The sequence below is a fragment of the Frankliniella occidentalis genome, unplaced genomic scaffold, assembly GCF_000697945.3.
Source record: "Frankliniella occidentalis isolate FOCC.00 unplaced genomic scaffold, Focc_3.1 Scaffold123, whole genome shotgun sequence".
NCBI classification, from domain to species: Eukaryota; Metazoa; Arthropoda; class Insecta; order Thysanoptera; family Thripidae; genus Frankliniella; species Frankliniella occidentalis.
In genome coordinates, this window is record NW_026267250.1 from 391,810 (window position 1) to 407,818 (window position 16,009).

A 16,009-nucleotide genomic window follows, 5' to 3' on the forward strand; every position below is an offset into this window, starting at 1 on the left:
TATCGAGGCTCGCGGCCGCTTATCAGCCCATATAGACCGGTGCGTATACAACTGCCCCCCGCCACGCCCCGCTACACGCCACCCCGCAGACCTGGAATGCCTTGCGCCTTGTTTTAGTGGCGGCGCGGGGTCCGCGGGGGCACTGTACGGCGCGGCGCTGAGTGCTCTGAAGCCGACCCGGTCGGGCGAAACACACCTCTCTGGTAGCATGGGGTTGTTGTGGATGTACACACCGAAAAAAAAAATGAAATTCACGCAGAACGCAGAAACTTTTCAGGCGCGCGCGCACGACCAAGAAGGGGGACGACTGCTGTGGGCGATCGAAAGTCATCGAGTCACGACGCAATGGTGACGGCGGCGGCGCGGGGAGGGAGGGTGGAGGGGCGTAACGTCGCCGTCGCGGCGGCACCCCGGCCATTCAGCCGGCTAAATATGAAAGTGACGGAGGGAGGGGAAACGCCGGGCCGGGCGTGAGCACGAGCGATAGCAGTAATCAGTTCGACTGCTTTTCGCACTCCGGAGTCCCCCCCGTCACACCTCCCGCGCCTCCTCCTCCATTCCCTCCCTCTCTCTTTTACTACGCTCTCTGCGAAATACATTTTAATTTCGACCTTTTTCAGGAAGACGATATGCTCTTTTTTTTGCCCGTCAGATGGAGATAGAGCACCACCAATAGCCCGCTCCCATTCCCCCTGCTCCTTTTCCGCTTGTGCTTTTATGCGTCGCCTCTTATGGCCCGCCGCCGCGCACCTTTCCCTCGTTTCCTCGCATATTTCTTATGCATTCCTTCTCTTCTCGCCTCACTCAACTTTTCGCCGGCACCTTTCCGCGCGTCGGCGACGGCGGGGCGGGCCGTGTTGGGCTCCGGTCGGGGTTGCGTCATGGTGTGGTTGGTGCTGTGCATGGCCCGCTGCTGCGGTCCCCTCTCCGACCAGCCGTCTCATCCGGGTCCTCCGCGGCGCGTCCTGCGGGGTCTATCCCGGGGCCGCCGTCACGGGGAGGGGAGCGGCGGTCGGCGGGGCAGCGGGGCAGCGGGGCACTAGTTGGTGGGATGGGATTCGATTAATGTTCGATCCCCCGACCCGCCAACTCTCTGCAGCAGACATGTGGGAGGGGGAGGGGGAGGGGGGGGGCTCCGATCAGCGTTTTCACTTTCTTTCGTCGGCCGCGGGTCCCGGTGAGGTGGGCCCGGCCCGGTCCAACAGCAGCAGCAGCAGCAGCAGCGACGGGGACGGGTCCATTCCATCGGCATTCCCATACTACCTTATTCGAAGTTAAACGCGGGACTCCAAAAGTTGCACCTGCCATGTGGCCTCCCGCGATGAAAACGCCCCTCCACCCTGCCGGGATGATGATGGTCTCTTCTGTCTGAGAGAGTGAGAGAGTCGGTCTTCCCCCTGATCGTCGCGTCATCGCGAGCGTCTGCTGCGTCCGCGGATTCGTATGGACGCGCGGAGCGAGTATCGGGCCCCTCGGGCAGTGTCTCTCTGGTCATCGTCACCTCGAACGTCAGCTGCTGCAGCAGGCGGCTGAGGAGGAGGGCCGGGACCGGGGGGTGCGGCCGCCCCGCCGTGCAGGCCGCACACCGCGAACGGCGGCTGCAATTACCACCCAGGAGGCTGTAATGAACATTGCTCAACTCCGCTGACGGGGGGAACGACGTGTCGCGCGCGTCAATACGCCGCTGATGCGCGACGGGCATATCATGCAGCAGCAGCGGGGGCAGTCCGGGCACGGCAGCAGCCGTCATCGTCTCGCGCAGGACGCGGTGCATGGGCGGGGCAGGCGGGGCGGGCGCGGTGGGAAAGCCGGTCCGGGGACCACGTACGAGGCCCGCGGGGACCCGCGCGCGCCCCGCGCCACTCGCGGTCATTTGCCGCGCAAATAATTTGCACCGTCGGCTGATTGCAGGGCAGGCTGAGGCGGGGCGAGACGGCCGCGCTCTGCTGTAGACCAACATCATAACATGCGTCACCAAGTTTTGAGCTAGACGAGTCTGCGCCGCGGAGCCGCGCCGCCCAGCGCCCCGGGGCGTGGAAGCAGTGCGACCAGGTGCGACGAGGCGCGGCGGGGCGCGGCGGGGCGCGGTGAACGAGACGGAGCCGCCGCCGCCGGGCCCCCAGGGGCGGAGTCGCCGCGGAGTCCGCGCATAGGCGGTCAGCCCCTCCCCGCCCTCCCGCTCCTTCTCCCTCATATCTGTCGCTCTCGCTCTTTTCTCTGTCGGGCCGCGGCCAGCGCTGGCGGTATGGCTTTGCAGATTCGCTTTCATCGGGTGTGAAAGCTGAATGCTGCCGCGGGGAGCTCGCGCGCACCGCTGCTTGGCTTGCCGCGAGCTTGCCGCGGCGAGGCCTCCGGTGCGCTGTGCCGCGAATGTCCACCCTCGTCCTCGTCGAGGAAGTATTGCTACTTCCAGTTGGCAGGGGACTAATGAGTACCCCTTACCGGACGGTGCGGCGCGTGCTTGCGGGTGGTGGCAGTCGAGTGGGCGCCGGCGGCGCCATCGGGCCGGGCGGCAAGTAAAAGTGACGGCCACTCTCGGCCACTTAGCACCCCGCCGCCGAAGAGTCCCGTCCCCTGACCCCGCACCCCCCCCCCCGGTTAGCGCGGCAATCTCCTCACGTCGTGCCCAACACGAGACGCCCTGTGCCCTCATACGGCACTTTGCCGCCGCAAGGTGTCGGGGAGCAGGCCGCAGCAGCTGGGCGACCCAGTCCCCAGTCATCCTGATTGTCATTCAATATTTCGACTATGTAAGAAGATTCCTGTAGGTCCTTGAGTAGGCCCAGCTTCAATAAGTGTCGAGGTCATCTTTGACAAAAATGTTGGGCCCAGGCACGGCACGTGTGTGTTGGACTTGGGTGCCCCCCCCCCCCTTCTGTCGGGCTGCAGGTGGACATGGTGGACATGTGGGTGGGCGCCCCCCCCCTCCCCCCAATCCCCTCCTGGTCCGCGCTGCACGCTGGGCGTGTCCCCTTTCCCTTTCACCGACATTCCACAGGCAGCCCGTCCAGCCCAGCGGGCCAGGCCGGGCCGGGCCGGGCCGGGCGCCCAGGACACTGGCCTGCAGGAGGAGGACCAGCTCCAATAAGGATTCATTACCCGAGTCACTGGCTGTGCCCGGGCCGGGCCGCGCGGTGAGCGAACGGCCTTCAGCCGCGTCGGGTCTGTGAGCGCCAAGGGACAAGACGCTGCCGCCGCTGCCCGTTACAGGCAGCGCTTAACTGCGGGTAGAAAGGCCGCAAAACGCGAGACTTTTTACTTTGAAAAAGTTACGATTATGGTTGTTCACTCCGAGCAAAAATTGTGTTACCGCCAGCAGCCAGCGCTCTGCAGTGGGCGCCGATTGTCGCGTATAGGCTTCAGGCGCCGCCGCCGCGCCTCGCAGTGCGGCTGAGTGAGGCGGGATAGTTCAAATCCAATCTGGCGCCGTGTGGGCGACACGGGTGACAATAATTGGCTCATTGTCCGCCGGGCGCGTCTGCCGATGCGGCGCCGACAAGTGCGCACCGGCGGCGGCGGCGTTACGCACGTGGGCTGCGGCGGGGCGGGGCGGGGCGGGGCGGGGCCCACCAGAGGGGCGTTGTCGAACTGACCGGCCAGGTTGTGCAACCTGCCACCACATGCACCAACGCCTTGTAGGTACACCGCGCGGTGACGTTGCCGGAATGCTTTGCAGATACACAAAGGGCCCCACAACAGCAGCAGCAGCAGCGACGCCACGCCCTCCAGTGGCACGGCCACCACGGCCATGGACCCACGTGATCCCCCCGCAGAATACAGTAATCATTTTTCTGCGAAATGACAACAATAAGGCGCGAACATGTGTGTGCGGTCGTTGTTGTGCGCGCTCGTGTGTACGCCCGTGGTGTGTGTTGATTGTGTCGTTGTGTTGTGTCTTGCTCGCGGACTCGGCCGTCTATAAGCGCCATGGCGAGGCCCGCTCCGCTGCAGGTAGTATAGTATTCATCCTCGTACACTCTGGGCCGAGTCCAATTAGCTGGGGCGGTCATAGAATACAAATGATTGCGTACCTCGCCCAACAAACGATTAAACGAGTCGTACCCGCCTCGGACACACACAAACACACACACACACACACACACAGGCACACCGCGGGCGTCCTTGTGCAGGTACAAGCACACATACACTCTTGCGGTACGCCCCCCTGGCGCGCCGGGGCGGGGGAGGGGGCGCATGCACTTTCTCTGCGTCGATAGTCGTGGCGTGGCGTGGCTTGGCGTGGCGCGGTGGACACATACAGCCCCTGCCGCCCTGCCCAGTCGGCTCGCCCACCACCCCCGCGCTGGCCGCGACCTGCCGCGCGCAGCAGCTGCAGCCGCAGCCCTAGTGCAACCGGTGGCTGCAAAGCGCTCTGGTGTCTAGAAGAGCAAAAAGCGTGATGCGGACATGTTCTGCACATCTAGTGACCCGCGCCATCAGTAGGAAACATGCATCTGTCAGAGCTACGCAACTTCTTACCAAGGGATCGTCCAGAAATTACGTCCTATATTCTCAGATCGGCGCGCGAGACGCCTGCAGGACTCGAGGTAGGCCACCCCGCAGGACACGCATGCACTGAAGGCATGATGTTGCCTACCCATCAGGCGCTATGAGAGCTTGTGGAGGACGAAAACTTGTAGGTCCTTCCTCTAACGGCGAATGACGGACGTACTTTCGTGCTTTCTGGACGTTCCCTAATCAGCAAGATCGAAGTCCCTCGCTCTCGCGATGATCCGCAGCGGCTCATCATCAGCGCGCCGAGCACGTGCCGCTGCGCCGCTGCGTGGTGAGCACCCGTGGTGAGCACGGCGGCTATGGGGGCTGCTTGACCACAAGCGCGTCGCGGTGATCGGGGCTGCTCGGCGCGCGGACGTGACGGTGATTAGTGATGATCGCGGGGCGCCTAGCTCACCGCGGCCAGCGCGGCGGCGGCCTCACCGCGGTCATCATCAACTAGACCGGCATAAATTGATTACACGCGCGCGGGCAGCCAGGGAAAGGGACAGCAGAGCGAGGAGAAGAGAAACAGATGAGAGAGGTGGTGGTGAGCGAGAAGGGGAGCGGGTGAGGGGATAAAAAGTGACATCGCGCCTAAACGACTGCTCGCGCGGACATGCGTCCGGCCGGCGGCGGCGGGCTGTGTGTGATGGAGTAGGCTGCCAGGCACTACATGTGTAGCAGCCGATAGGAGCTCTCCCTCGGGCCTGGAGGAGGCGGCCCCCGCCGCGGGGCACACCGACCGGGCGCCTGCGCTGCCAGGCCCGCCCGGACGCGCACTGGGCGCGCTCAAGTCTGCGTACGGACCACGCGCGCTGGGCGCGGTCCGTAGTGGAAAGTGAAATGAGACGGGTTGACAACGGCCCGCGTGCGCCTCTATGTAGGGATTTTAATTTTTCAGAAAATGTACTTTTGCGAAACTTTTCAGGATATTATTTGTATTTTACTGAGATAAAGTTTTCCGCCTTCTAATTTTTCTGGAAAAGCTTCGACTTACTCCGAAATGTTTTGAACTTTTGAATCAATGCCCTTATGTATGTGTGGTTCAGCAAATGTAAGCTCTCAAAGCGCCTGGTAGGTAGGCAACATCTTGCCTGTAGCGCATGTATGTACCGCGGGGTGGCCTACCCCGAGTCCTGCAGGCGCGAAGCTCCCAGTATATTTGCTGTGCGAATCTGAGAAAAACAGGCACTTACTTTCTGGTCGATCATCAAGGGGCACATAACACTGCTGCACTCTAGTCGAAGGGGCTGCTCGCTATACACTCTACCACAATGGATTCAGATATCAGTCTGGGGGTTCGATAGCCATATGAGGGTGCGGCGTCGACGTCGTCTACTCCCGAGGCAGCAGCAGAAGGGCTGCCTTCCCGGACACGACTCCGGCAACTGCAGCACGGCGGTGCATGCCAAAGGGGCTGCAAGTGTAAGCCAAGCACAGGGCTATTGGAAACGAAATCGGCCACCGCCGCCGCGCCGCTGCTGCTGCTGCTGCTGCCGCCCCGGGCCCCGCTGGCGCCGCTGGGGCTGCTGCTGGGCGAGCGAGCGAGCGAATGAATAATGACGACGGAGCTTTCTTCTCCTTTTCCGTCGCGCAGTAGTAGTGGCGCCCGTTTGCGGGCCGTGCAAGCCGGTGGTGGCATGCAGCAGCCCGTGCAGCGCTGCGCACAAGCGCCGCTCAGCTCCTTGTGGTGGAGCAGCAGCAGCAGCTGCAGCTGCAGTAGCAGCAGCAGCAGCAGCAGCAGCTAACCGGCGACGAGGTCCGGCTTGTAAAGCGCACGCTTCCGGTCCGCGACCGGCCCGGCCGGGCCAGGTGGGGGCGGCTGCACAAACTGGTACACCGCCGCGCGTTCACATACTCAACCAGGTGGCTCAACCGTGCATATTATACTTCCGTACCTCGACAGAGGGCGTGGTTAGAGGACTACGAATGTGTCACCTATGGAGTATCACTTTTAACGTTTTCGTCAACATCCCAGAAAGCATTATCGCATTTTTGTTTTTTGTATAGTAAATGTCCTTACATGCGGAAAGTGCAACTACAATGTGAGGCTGGGCCCGCGCGTCTAATGCTAATGCAATTAGGTTTCAAGTGGTCTGAAATCCTCCCTGCTCCATTTCCTGTCCGTAAGCGCGCCTATTTGTGTCACGGGACTGCTGCTCTGGGGCGGGCCGCCGCGGCGCGCCGCGCCACGCCCCGCGGTACTGAGCTAATTAGGCGCGATTCAATCGGGAGGGCGATCGGTTCGGATCGGCGCGCGGGGCCGGCGGCCGGGCAATCACCACCTCCGGCCGAGACTGTGGAGCAGCGGGAGCTCCATGGAGCTATGGAGCCAGCAGGGCGGGAGGGAGGGAGGGCACCCGCGGTGTGAACGACCCCGCTCAACAGTTTAAGGCTTTCTGTGCTTTTTGACAATGTCGAGTACGTCACCCGTCACCGCTTCGCGCCGGCCGGCACGGGCACGACTTTGGAATCTGAGCGGAGATGAACACAAAACAACGCGGCGCAGCGCGGTGGTGCCTCCCTCTCCGCCGGCTCCCTCCTTCCTGTTGCCTCACCGGTTGGCGCACACCCTGCTGGTGATCGGCCCGGGCCGGCCCAGGCCCAGGGCTGCTGGGCTGCTCCTCGACTACAATGGTCAGCTCCTGAGCACCCCCGCGGGCCCCGGCTGCGGAAGTGACAGCCGCCGTCCGGCCGGCTGAGCGCGGTCGGGGCAACAACTGTGTTGTTGTGAACAATGGCAGTGACGGGGACGGGATTACAACTGAATCCACCTAGAGCCGGCCGGCCCCGCTGGCTCCTAGTAGTGTAGTGCTCTCCTCTTTCTCGCCCGATGTTGAGTGCCGTGCACTGCAGGGAAAATTTTATTTTGTGTTTTTTGGCCTAGAGACTTATGGCGCACTTGTCCGTCTGGTTGCAGGGTCACCACGCGCAGACCGTGTACACCCTGACGCAGCCGCCGTCCCCCGGGCCGCCCTTCATGGCAACGGGGGTGCCGACGTACCCCGGAGGCATGTCGTACTACCCGCACTACATGGGCCCCGTGGTGGGCCCCGTCGGCCACCCTCGCGCCCGGTACCACCAGCACCACCGACAGCACCGCCAACAGCACGTGAGTAACGGAGTGCGGAGGGGCGGCGCGAGCGCCGTGCTGGCGGGCGGCCCACCGCGGCCCCGTGCCGGCTGGGGTGCCTACCCGCACGGCGCCGCGCGCTCCGGACGCGGTCCCGGCGACTTCCCCATCCTGAACGTCGGCCTTGATCTGGTTGCAGCAGGTGCCCACGCTGCCTTCCGACGAGCGGCTGCGCAGGGAGCGGCGACACCGCGGCGAGAAGGACGCCGACAAGCCGCGCGCCAAGCCCAAGCCCAAGGCCGTGACGGAGGCCGACGTGGCCAGGACCTACACCGGCCTGGACCGGCGCATCGCCGAGGAGTTCATCATGGCCATGGACAGCAGGCAGGCCGCCGGGGTCCGTGACGCGGCCGAGGCTGCGAGGGTCGACTGAGACGTGGCTCAAACACAGACTCTGGTGGATGATAGTGGGGCACGGCACCGTTCTATTCATCGAAGGGTGTTATTGGGACCAGCATGTTCATAAAAACCAGGGGAAGACCCTGGATTGCTGTATCTTCTGGTAAAGTCCTCTAGTATAAGTAAGTTTGACAATAAGACTGCCCGGTTTAACGATGCACTGCCTACGCGCAGATTTGAACAAACCTTATTACCGTTACGTCCTCTTTCTTATACCGTTCTTATGAAAGAATTTTTTACAAAGGACACATGTAAGAGTGAAGATGTAAAGTTACTAGGTTTAGAATGGTGTAAACTTAAAACACCCTGATACCATTATATTTTAGTTATTTTGTGTGCCATGTCACGGAAGAAGAAATGATATTTTCACCAAAACTGTCTTTGAACACAATTTGTATCAGAACTTTGATTTTAATTCCTTAACAGTATGGAATGAAGCAAATAATTTTCTTCTTTCATTCCATATGAAAATAATTTTCTTGTGATATACATCCAGAGTTGTAAATGTTAATGATTTTCCTTGTGCTCAACAGAGGCTACATTATTATTATATACCACCCCATATTTATGTAACAAATACCTAAATTATGCGACTTGTGAACAGTACCACACACAATGCTCAAAAATTTGAGGTACTGAAAATCATGTCACAAGGTCTGTGAAATATGTAAAATAGAGGAAAGTGGAGAATTCTTCAAAAATATTGATAATGAGGTGATAATAAGAACTACAATAACCACATTTCCATACAGTCATTGCTTTAATGTAATAACAATTGTGAGTAAAAAACAAACAGTTCTTGGCATGTATGCCCTGTTACACATAAGATTATACACATCTGAATCAATTAAAAGTGGCTATACTGATGTATGTACAATTTGTAACATACTCTGTAAAGAAAATTTGTAATAAATCACTATTTTGTATTTAATTGGTAGCACTTTACCCTCAGGATCAATTACAGTAAAAACATTAATATGAAAACTAGATTTGTTTCAAGAATTAGAGCTGGTAGCTCTGCACAAATACACTATAACTATAAACCACACACTTCAGCCAAGAGTGAAAAAAACAACTATCACAGATTCCCCACTCATCACAGACATCCCTTCAGAACTTTGAAAACTACCTTATGACCTTTAATATTGACTGATGTAAGACATTGTTTGCAATCAGGTATTGTCTTACAAATCAGAAAGTTAAAAAAATTCCTAACACATATACAGCAATAAATTTGTGCAATTTCTTAAAAATCATCATCACTATGATCATAATGACGGTCAGGTGGTTTCCTTGCATGTCCAGTTCGTGCTCTGATGCCCCCATCAGCTGTTGCAGCTGGATCCATTTCTAATTCATCATTGTCATCATCGTCTTCACTGCCTAAAAGCTCTGATCCATCTAAAAGGAGATCACTATCAGAATCAAGACTTCCACTGTCTCCATCCAGTTTACCCCCTGTCATGCTTCCAAACACTCTAGTCCCATTTCTTCGTCCTGTTACTGGCCGAGCACCTGCAAAAAGGATTTAAGATTGGTAGAATCAAAAGAATACATTTTTGTACCATAGTTAGTCTCATAACAAAAATGAAATTATCTTACCTCCGGTACGTACTCCATTTCGATCAGCTTGGCTAGGCCTTTTTGAAACAGCAAATTTGGAAATGTCATCCCCGTTTTGAGTAATAATTCCATCATCAGCAGGAACTACTTTTTGGTTGGTGAATAAATCACCGGAGCCTTCAATGAGTTTAAGTGATCCATCGTCCAGTTTAAGTTGCTCTAACAATTTTTTAGTAGCAGCCTAAACAATTTCCAACAATTTAAAATACAAAGTTAGTTTTCTCTAAAATAGAAAAATGTAAATAATGTGATTAAAATCACCTGTCTCTCTTCCATTCTTTCTTGTTCAGCTTGCTCAGCTGCTTCATATTGCTGTTCTAAGTATGTCATACATCGGAACCTCAGCACATAAGATTCATACAACTGTCTCAGCTCTGTCTCCAGTCTTTCAAATTCTTCCATAAACGCTGGTCTATAAAAAGACATAAAATAAATAGATAGATAAAGAGAATTATGGCAAGAAATGAATGAGCATGAAAGTAAGCGTTTAAAAAAAAACACACCGAACTTTCTTCAAAGTTTGAAGACGTTTCTGATTTCGCTCAAGTTCCATTTTCCTCTTTTCAATTTTATTGTCCATACTACTTTCAGTAGCAGATACATTTTCCATTTTCATTTTAGTATCAGCTATTTCATGACGCACAAATTCAATAGCTTGATGCAATCCACCCTCAACATTATTTATTTCAATTTGTCGCCCAACACTGGAGCTACGCACCTCCTGCATTGGAATGTAAGTTAGATTAATCAGGAAAAAAAATAGGCAAAAATCGAAAGAAATTTAATAAGTTGGAACTTTTACAAACCCCTAAGTCAACCTCTTTCCCAAGTAAGTCATACAGTTTGGCACCCTTGCTGGTTATTTGTGAAACTAGATTTCGCACTTGTTTCAACTCATGCATCTGCAACAAAAACATGAAATAATTTCCTCTGCAGTATAATTTTAAACTAAACTTTAGGGATACTTTACTTCAAACAGACCTTGCTACTAATAGTGCTCGCAGCTGCTTTAGCTGACATTGCACGTTCCTCACTATCCTGCTGCTGTGAATCATTGCTAAGAAGCGTAGAGTATAATAAAGATGTTGCCTTCAGCATTTCACGTACAGCATAACCGTCTGCCTGATACAGTCGTTTAGTGTTCATTTTCACATTAGCTTTCACTGCCTAAAAAAAATACATAATTTAAAAATTCACTGTACAATAATTTAATGGGAAGATCTATTCATGTAACCACTTACCATGAATTGCGCAACAGATCGTATAAGGAGCACTCTGTCCATTTCAGTTCCGAATTCGGAGGGCATATCAGCATCTGGATCAAATCGTTGAACCAACCACACCAATATCTCAGCTACAAGAGGAAAGTTAGGATTGCGAAAATTCTCCATTGATATAAGACGACTGTAACCTAATGCTCTCATCATTTCCGTAAAACCTGAAATAGAACGGATTGTTTAGGAGAGAAAAACCAAAGGCAATATTGAGAAAGAAAATAGAAACAATATATTGAAAAGTCTTCCAATATTGCTCCCAAAGTCAGGTATTTTAAATTTAAAAGCTTACTTCTTAAGTCACGGTATGACATCCTTGCGAATATAATTTAGCACTTTCACTATTTTAGAAATTGTCGGTACACATATTACTTGATTGCCACATGGTTCATTGAATTACTCAATGGAATGAGCCTTTAACATACTTGCTGCTGTTGCTGCTGCATGTGCTTGTGTTTTGACAGCGCGTTGCTAAGCAACCTGATCAGCTGTGCGTGAAATTTTTCATTCAAACTTGAGGTATGACAACCTGTGCGGCACACTGTTTTCTAAATGTAAACAACAGTAATCAACCTGGAACAATTTCTGTCAAACGCTCTCGCCCGCCTATAAAGCGCAGTGCTCAGCAATAAATATTTGGATAAATTCAAGTCTCTTGATTCATGCTGTCCCATTAGGAACTTGGAAAGTGTTTGGACCTGGACCTGGTACCCGCAGTGACGCAAGTTTCACGTGTGGGTGGAGGTTATGTACTAAGATGCGATTATCAATCCCACCAATACACAACAAAAAGAATGCCGAAGAAAAGCAAAAGAGCTTGCTTTAGACGTGTGAAAAATCGCAAGAGCAAAGTTCCCACTAGCAAAAGAGGTGACGCTGTGGGATTTGTTGGCGGCTTGCCTGACACTACGGAACCCATTCAAGTTAGTAGTTGCTCTGTGTATATATCTGCCATACCTATTTTTTAATTTTTTTTAAAGGCACTTAAGAACTTTGTCTTGTTGGATTTTTTTAAGAGCATTGAACTGAGTGGCAATGATGAGGCACGTTGCATTGATAGAAACCATGTATATGGATTTGAGGGAGCGTCTAAGGCTCCTGTCAAAGTTGAACTCCATTCAGAGGCAGATTTTATCAGTGATAGGAACATACCGCAGGTAAACTGTTTTCCAACATTTGTTCATGTTGCTTAAAATTATTTTAAAGGTTTCTTACTCTACTTTTAAATTACAGTTTTCTGTTTTTTCTATGGAAATTGCTATGGAGGATGAAGGTGACTTAGCAGATCCAGCAGATGTAGTTCAGTCTTCTAAAAAACTACCCAAGAGTGTTGAGGCGGCCGCTACATTACCTTCAGATGTAGTTGAGGTTCCACTGTTCGAATTTATTGAAGAAGGGATTCCATCACCAGGTATAGCACAATCGTCTGAGAATGTACTGTTAAATGATGAAGAGGACTCTCCACCATCAGCGGATGTAGTTCAGTCTACTCAGGACTTATTCAGAAGTGTATTGCCTCCCTATTGGACTTTACTCGCTGACAAGGATGGTTACAATTGCCTTCAACATTCACGTGGAAGGGACCCTGCTATGCAAAGGAATGTTTATGTGACTCATGGTGGAACACTGAGGATTACTGTGCATCGTAGAGAGCTGCCTGAAGATATTGTGAAAGAAGTTACGAAAGACTGGCCTAGTGGGCTGCGTTTGACCTCACAGTCCAGCAGTTATTTTGTTGATCATGTGTTGCGTGTAGTGATGGCTGTTAGAGCTTATGAAGTTTGTGTAGGTGCTAGGTCCACAAAGTTTGAAAAAATGTGGGCTAGTGAAAAGAATGGTTATATAGACTGTAATCCTTATGGTGAGGCAAGGTATACAAAGACATTTAGGTCCTCAGAATGTTCTCTTTTGGTTCCTACTCCTAGGTTATATTGCAGTGCATGCTCAAAAGCACAACATAGGTTTGAAGGAAGGATGAAGAGACATTCAGACGGTGTTGCTCGTTCAAACACTGGCCATCACTATCTAACTGAAGCACAGAAAGAGTTAAGATTAGCTAGTCAGTCTAAAATTATTGCAAATTTAAAGAATCAGTTGCGTAGAGCTGGAGTTACAAAAGAGTTCATTGAAAAGGAGGAATCTTAGATTCTCAATGTATGAGGTGGCATCCAGCCTTGATTAAATTGGACCAGTTTTTATTTTTTTGAATTTATTGAAGCTTATTTGTATTTATGGAAAACTTATTGTTGAATGGGCACAATATTTTAATTTTTTTGACTACCTTTGCCTTGTCAACTTACCCATAGCTGCAAAGCTTGAAATCCCAGAGATGTAGATGGTTCTTCTATTAGGTGGCATGAGGCATTCAAAAAATGTGATTTGCCCCTGGTATCTCGATAATCTAACGCACTGTCCACAAATGGGTGGGTGTGGAAGGGAATACCACCGAACCATCACTTCTACCTGCTCTATCCCATCATGCGTCCCTGCGCTTCAAATTACTTCAAATAGTCGCCACCTGCTATGTGAATGAAAAGTGTGGTGGCTGTTGTAGATTGGCCAGGGCATATACGCGCCTCTGCAGTGTGTGGTGCTCGCCATCGTGTAGCTCCCGAACAGTCGCGATTGTGGGCACCTCGGACTGCGACCCATTCGTCTTACCTATGCGGCGAGCACACCCAGCTTCGCAAACTTGCCGCATACTTCGAGGTCCCGCATTGCATGGAGAACACGGCCGCCTAGTCCACAGCACAGTGCCTATCCCGGCCTATCGGGACACAGGATCTGTATATTTTAAAAAGGTGCCTTTTTTTTGTGGGGTGGCTGACATGTGTCGAGCGAATTCCTATTTTATACAATTATAGATATTGTCTGGTTTCTCCGAATGCTCGTAGATGACGAGTAGACCGAGCCACAAACCACGCGCGCCCAACACTTTCCACGCGAGCCCACGACCGGACGACCGCCGCCGCCCCGCTCCCTGCCGCCACCCGCCAGCAAGCACGCCGACCTCGAGGTATTTACTTTTATTTTTCTCTCTTTAAATGCATTACCGCACCGGCGTGCCCTTGAGGGCGTTCCGTATCCTGCGCCCCATCGACAAGCGGCGGGTAGGCGAGCAACGCGAAGCAAGGGTGGGAAAGAGAACGGGGTGGGGAGGGGAAAGACTTAAGTGCAGGGTGGAGAAATTTTCTAGAATGTTATTGTAAGTTCTGTACAGAACTGTACCTCCTGACCACACAGAAGTTACGTCTTTGTGTTTTTGTTTTACAGAAATGTGCACAATCCGTACGTAATAAAGGTCACAGATTTGTGTTGCGTGCTCAGTACCAAAAGGTAGAAATAGTAAATGTTTCTTTGTCCCTGGCCCGTGTTTGCAGAGTGACCCCTCCGGCCGCCCCTCACACACATTCTCCATTCTCCCGTCCAAAAACCAACCCCGTTCTTGCTGCGGCTCCTTAGCATATAGTTGGAGTCACACACGCGAACACATGTCTCGAAGGGAAATGGGGGCGGGGAAGGGGGGGGGGCGGTGTTCGCGGGGAATCCCGTGGGATCCCCGTGCATCCCGCGCGCAATTGCAGCATCGGAACGCGGTCCCACCCACGCTCCAGCAGTAGTACTCCAGCCCCTAGAGGCCAGCTTTGAGCCCGACCCAGATCCTTCTCCTAAGCGGGTATGCATTCGGGTTTACTGCGCAGAGCTCAGCACGCGCCGCTCAGTTATTCGGGTGTCTCGCGGGGGCGTGTCTTTGCGTGCCTGCGCCACGCGGCGGGCTGTGGGTCAAGTCGCACGGCTCAACAGAGGGTAGGGAGGGGGGGGCTGCGTCAACACGTACATCATGTCAAACCTCTTCTCGGGGTCCAAGTATACCCAAGAGAACAACTCAGCTGTCGGTGCAACCGGCACGGCACATACACTCACAAAGACTGCAGCTTTCAACCCCTAGGGGATCATCCAGAAAGTACGTCCGTCAATCGCCGAACCTGCCAAGTTTAGCCGATGCCAGCTCTCATAGCGCCTGATGGATAGGCAACATCTCACCTGCAGTGCAGGCGTGTACTGCGGGCTGGCCTACCCCGAGCCTCGCAGGCGCCCGTAGCTCCATTATTATTGTGTCGAATGAATCTGAGACACAAGGACGTACTTTCAGCACGATCCCTAGGGCTGAGGAGTGAGGACCTCTGAGGGCTGCATGCCATCAGGGGTGTGTACGGTGTATATTGATGTCGGTTCGTGCAAAAGAGGCTGGCTGTTGTATGCATTAGAGAAACAGGGCCAAGCAGACGGAGGACTGCGGGAGTGCGCGACCTGGTGGGGCGGGGCGGGGCGGGGCCTGGTGGTAGGGCAGCGCAGGACGCATTATGCGGGATGTTTATTAATTTTCCATCCTTTCACGCAACCGACCCGGCCGGACCGGCCGCGCGGGGAACGGCTTCCTTTTCGCCAACACGTCCGCGCGGCCGCGCCAACTTCAGCTCCTCGCCGTCGTGACCGCGCTCCTCTCCGCCTCCACCATCCCCCTCCTGGGGCCCCGCGCCGAGCTACCCGCCGCCGCTGAGGGGCGATCTAGATAGATAAGTGCTTTTGCTTTTGCTAGCGGGAGCGCGGAGTGAAAAGTCTCTCGCAAAGGTTTCCCATCGTGCACGAGGAAGAAAAGAAAACGCTTTCACACTCAGTTTCAGCCTCGCCGCCCTCTCATCGCCACCCCTCCTGGCCGCCCCCACCACACACACGCCCCCCCGCCGCCGACCCCGCCACGGCCGCGGCATCGTGATTGCAGCTCTCAGGGTGGTCATTTAGATCCGCGTTCAGCCCGCGCCGTAAGCGCTTGTTTGCCGAGCCGAGAGAGTAAGACGGTCTATGCGGGATATACCGCTCACCGCTCGCAAAATAACAGCTCGGCGCCGCTCTTGGGGTTCTCTCGCAATCCGACTACAAAGAGGTCTTCCGGGTGCTGCTGCCCCGCCGGCCCCGCCCCACGACGGCCAAGGCAAACAGGGCCTTGCTCGTTGTGCGGGACCGCGGGCAGGGCGGGCAGGGTCCGGCGGTGGTCGAACGGGGCGGGGCGGGGGCGGCCGGG

The 16,009-nt window shown here is 54.0% G+C and overlaps 3 protein-coding genes across 5 annotated transcripts in view; 2 read left to right on the plus strand and 1 right to left on the minus strand.

The window, feature by feature from the left end:
* The window catches only part of LOC113211618 (uncharacterized), a 52,258-nt gene extending 43,298 nt beyond the window's left edge, over window positions 1-8,960 (plus strand). For 2 of the 3 annotated variants that reach the window (XM_052270407.1, XM_052270409.1), the window contains 2 exons: window positions 7,418-7,609; window positions 7,770-8,960. In XM_052270407.1, coding sequence (XP_052126367.1) covers window positions 7,418-7,609; window positions 7,770-8,003 — 426 coding nt within the window. In that variant the 3' untranslated portion in view covers window positions 8,004-8,960. The remainder of the gene's footprint in view (window positions 1-7,417; window positions 7,610-7,769) is intronic. The other variant, XM_052270408.1, reaches the window with a different exon arrangement.
* LOC113211619 (clusterin-associated protein 1) lies at window positions 8,771-11,415 on the minus strand. The gene is made up of 8 exons (XM_026430052.2): window positions 11,219-11,415; window positions 10,894-11,090; window positions 10,634-10,819; window positions 10,459-10,554; window positions 10,156-10,373; window positions 9,914-10,064; window positions 9,632-9,833; window positions 8,771-9,544 (listed from the first exon to the last, which is right to left on the minus strand). The coding sequence occupies exons 1-8, from the start codon at window positions 11,238-11,240 to the stop codon at window positions 9,276-9,278; spliced, it is 1,341 nt and encodes a 446-aa protein (XP_026285837.1). The 5' UTR covers window positions 11,241-11,415; the 3' UTR covers window positions 8,771-9,275.
* Window positions 11,416-11,471: 56 nt separating this feature from the next.
* Window positions 11,472-13,124, plus strand: LOC113211613 (uncharacterized). Its single transcript, XM_026430039.2, has 3 exons — window positions 11,472-11,849; window positions 11,943-12,083; window positions 12,160-13,124. Exons 1-3 carry the CDS (start codon window positions 11,721-11,723, stop codon window positions 13,069-13,071), a joined length of 1,182 nt encoding a protein of 393 aa, XP_026285824.1. The 5' UTR covers window positions 11,472-11,720; the 3' UTR covers window positions 13,072-13,124.
* Window positions 13,125-16,009: the final 2,885 nt, after the last annotated feature.

Excerpts from the sequence above, each read along its gene's own strand:
- LOC113211619 (XM_026430052.2), bottom strand. The coding sequence starts at position 11,240 with ATGTCATACCGTGACTTAAGAA. Across the intron at positions 10,555-10,633 it reads CGAGCACTATTAGTAGCAAG|ATGCATGAGTTGAAACAAGT; the intron begins GTCTGTTTGAAG and ends TTTTTGTTGCAG. Across the intron at positions 9,834-9,913 it reads AAAGAATGGAAGAGAGACAG|GCTGCTACTAAAAAATTGTT; the intron begins GTGATTTTAATC and ends GAAATTGTTTAG.
- LOC113211613 (XM_026430039.2), top strand. The coding sequence starts at position 11,721 with ATGCCGAAGAAAAGCAAAAGAGCTTGCTTTAGACGTGTGAAAAATCGC. Across the intron at positions 11,850-11,942 it reads ACACTACGGAACCCATTCAA|AGCATTGAACTGAGTGGCAA; the intron begins GTTAGTAGTTGC and ends GATTTTTTTAAG. Across the intron at positions 12,084-12,159 it reads GTGATAGGAACATACCGCAG|TTTTCTGTTTTTTCTATGGA; the intron begins GTAAACTGTTTT and ends TTTAAATTACAG.